The sequence below is a fragment of the Echinops telfairi genome, unplaced genomic scaffold (genome assembly GCF_000313985.2).
Source record: "Echinops telfairi isolate 266 unplaced genomic scaffold, ASM31398v2 ScPeMD7_6;HRSCAF=24_1, whole genome shotgun sequence".
NCBI classification, from domain to species: domain Eukaryota; kingdom Metazoa; phylum Chordata; class Mammalia; order Afrosoricida; family Tenrecidae; genus Echinops; species Echinops telfairi.
The window spans coordinates 18,875,927-18,879,678 of NW_022103903.1; the positions used below are offsets into that span (position 1 = coordinate 18,875,927).

At 35.4% G+C, this 3,752-nt stretch overlaps 1 protein-coding gene across 1 annotated transcript in view; it reads left to right on the top strand.

Moving 5' to 3' along the window:
• ARL6 (ADP ribosylation factor like GTPase 6) overlaps positions 1-3,752 on the top strand; it is a 47,488-nt gene that overhangs the window by 27,439 nt on the left and 16,297 nt on the right. Inside the window, exon 6 of the mRNA XM_004706443.3 lies at positions 2,921-3,050. Within this exon, the coding sequence (XP_004706500.1) occupies positions 2,921-3,050 (130 nt within the window). The remainder of the gene's footprint in view (positions 1-2,920; positions 3,051-3,752) is intronic.

The following is a 3,752-nucleotide window of genomic DNA, read 5'->3' on the forward strand; positions in this document are numbered from 1 at the left end:
TGTAGCCTTTAAATTGAGGCACAGAACAAGCAAGGCAGCCGCACACTGGTCCGATGATCAAAGAGCGAGAGACAAGAAAGGCGAGACTCACCAAGTCATTTATCTCTGTCCTTCAGTTAATGCCACTTGTGTTTATCAGCCAGGCTGGCACAATAAACTATCAGTCACGATCAGAACCAATGCAACGCCGCCTAACAGACGAATTTTATTTTAGTTATACCCCCTGCATTATTTTTAATGGTTGTTCTAGAGACTATAATATCTAATTGTCATTGAGCACATAAAAACACAAAACTAGACAAAAATATAGAATTAGACTGAAAATGTTTTACTTAGAAATGTGTATGATTATATCTTTAAAATTAGCCCAGAAATGCTATTATTAGTTATAAGTGTGTTCAGAGATTTTGGAAGACTGTTTGAAAAACATGTTGCTTATTCCAAGGTAAATTTGAGCTAGTTTAAATATTTAAGTGTGAAAAATCATAGCAGCAGAAAAACTAAGAGAGAATTTTTAAAATAATTTTAAGGTGATTGGGGTCCTTTCCAAATATAGTACAAAGAATCTTAAAAATATTGATGAATATGACTACGCAAAAGTTTCTAAATAGCAAAATATGTTTAAGTAGTCCATGAAAGTCAAAGGCAAATGATAAGTAATGGAAAATATATGCAGCTCATGTAATAGCTATAGGCATTAATTTTTTATTAATATGTTTCTGCAAATCAAGAAGAGAATAAAAAACTTAATAGAAAAACAGGGTTAGGATATGACACGATTGTTAACCAAAACTTTAACTAGAAATATCTTATATATGGAAAGAGTTTTCAGATTTTCTTAAATGCTAGTAGATACTTTATTATCATTTTTACTTACCACCTATCATGGAATTTTTTTTTAAGTTTTATAACGCTTTTGGCAAGGAGAGTGGAAACACTCTGAAGTGTGAATTGATTGTAAACTATTTTTAATAAAAGTTACTTTGGTTATTACTACGTGTCTTGATTAAAATGACATCCTTGGTCCCAGCAATTCCACTTATTGAATTCATCTTAGAGACCTGCACTCCATGTACAAAATTGCTTACTGTGTTCATTGCAGCTTTGTTTATAGTTCTAAAGATTGGTAACAAGTTACGTATATCTCTGAGGGGTACTGGTTAAGTACATTGTAGAACATAGTACTAAAATGAGAGGACTATAACTGATAAAATAATAAACTACTCTTTATATGCTGATGTGGGCGGATATTCAAATTATGCAAGCTTGGTGAAAAAAGCAAAGTGAAACATGAAAACTAAATGTATTATACTATAATAAGTATATAGTATATTTTTAGTGTTTGTATATAAAATAGCATGATATTTATACTTGCAAATACGTTGAATACTTCTGGAACGACCCTAAGAAACTTAGGCTGTGAGCTGCATCCTGCAAGGAAGGCAACAGTATCACCTGGGACACGAGTACGAGGATTTTTCTTTCTTTTTTACTTCATACTATTTTATTTCTTTCTCATTTTTAACTATTTATATAATTTATTCAAAACAATAACCATTTAACAGTATCTAAAAGGTAAAAATATCTTGTTAAAATAGCTTGCTAAAATGTTACCTAATTTATCTTCCTTCTACTTTCTATTTGAAATTAACCTCCTTTTTTATTTTTAATCATTTTATTGGAGGCTCTTACAACTCTTATCACATCCATACATACATCCATTGTGTCAAACACATTTGCACATTTGTTGCCCTCATCATTCTCAAAACATTTATTTGCTTTCTGTTTGAGCCCTTGATATCAGCTCCTCATTTTCCCCGCCCTCCCCGTTGCCACCTCCTTCATGAACCCTTGATAATTTATAAATTATTATTATTTTGTCATATCTTACACTGTCCAACGTCTCCCTTCACTCACTTTACTGTTGTCCGTCCCCCAGGGAGGAGGTTATACGTAGATCCTTGTAATTGGTTTCCCCTTTCCACTCTACCCTCCCGGTATTGCCACTCTCAGCACTGGTCCTGAAAGGATCATCTGTCCTGGATTCCTTGTGTTTCCAGTTCCTATCTGTACCATTGTATATCCTCTGGTCTCGCCAGATTCGTAAGGTAGAATTGGGATCATGATAGTGTGGGGTGGGGTTAGGGAGGAAGCATTTAGGAACTAGAGGAAAGTTGTATGTTGCATCGTTGCTACACTGCACCCTGACTGCTCGTCTCCTTCCCACGACCCTTCTGTATAGGAATGTCCAGTTGCCTACAGATGGGCTTTGGGTCCCCACTCTGCACTTCCCCTCATTCACAGTGATAGGATTTTTGTTCTTTGATGCCTGATACCTGATCCCTTTGACACCTGTGATCACAGGCTGGTGTGCTTCTTCCATGTGCCTTTGTTGCTTCTCAGCTAGGTGGCCGCTTGTTTACCTTCAAGCCTTTAAGACCCCAGACACTATATCTTTTGATAGCCAGGCTCCATCAGCTTTCTTCACCACATTTGCTTATGCACCCATTTGTCTTCAGCGATCTTATTGGGGAGATGAGCATCATGGAATGCCAGTTTAATAGAACAAAATATTCATTCATTGAGGGAATACTTGAGTGGAGTAACCTCCTCTTTTTCGGCAATAAAAATGAAACAAGCAAAACATGTATTTAACCCTTTTGGAAGGCCTGTTCTAGAAGGACGTAATTACCCTCTGTCTCCACTTACCTCATTTTTGGGTTGTTAGTCTTAATAAATATTTGATTTTTTCTGTTGTTCCAATATGTGGCTGACAGTGTGTATCTGTAAATGTTTAATTATGTGTACTGTGCAAAGAAAAATATGGAAAATAATGTTCATGGATTTCAGTTTTTGTGATCTGGGGCGGAGGAAGACCCGAACTGGAAGTATAATAATAGTCTGTTTTGTCTTTTTTTAGATATAAAACACCGCCGGATACCAATCTTATTCTTCGCAAACAAAATGGATCTTAGAGATGCAGTAACATCTGTAAAAGTATCTCAATTGCTGTGTTTAGAAAACATCAAAGATAAACCCTGGCATATTTGGTAAACTTTTATTCTTTATTTACTTTTTTGTTTTATCATCCTGAAAAATATTTCCTATCAACTTTCTTATCTTAGTTCATGTGATAAATAACTGAGCATGGTAGGATATAAGCTAAGGATTTTGTATAATGGAATTGGATATTGCAGATAATCAGGAATATAATACTATTACAACCTTTCAATTATTTTTCAGGTTACCAAAATCACTTCTCATAATGAAATAAAATGCACATTTTCACTTCAGCTACACCAATTTCTTTCTATAGCTCTATCAGGTCATTTGCATTGCTCTCTCCTGTTGAGTCATTCTCCCAGGTAAATTTGCCTGACTTGCTATATTGTACTTCCTTCATAGGAAAGATAGCTCATTTACTCTGTGAATAGCATTATATTCTCCCTGGCGCTTCTTTCTCATCTAGGTTTGCTTTAGTTTTCTATTACCATGTGACTTTCTTTTTTTCTTTAATCATTTAATTAGGGGCTCATACAACTCATCACAATCCATACATACATCAGTTGTCTGAAGCACATTTGTACATTCATTACCTTCATCATTCGCAAAACATTTGCTCTTCACCTAAGCCCCTGGCATCAGCTCCTCATTTTTCTCCTCCCTCCCCAATTCTCCCTCCTTCATGAGCCCTTTATAATTTATAAATTATTATTTTGTCGTATCTTGCCCTGTCCGGCGTCTCCCTTCAC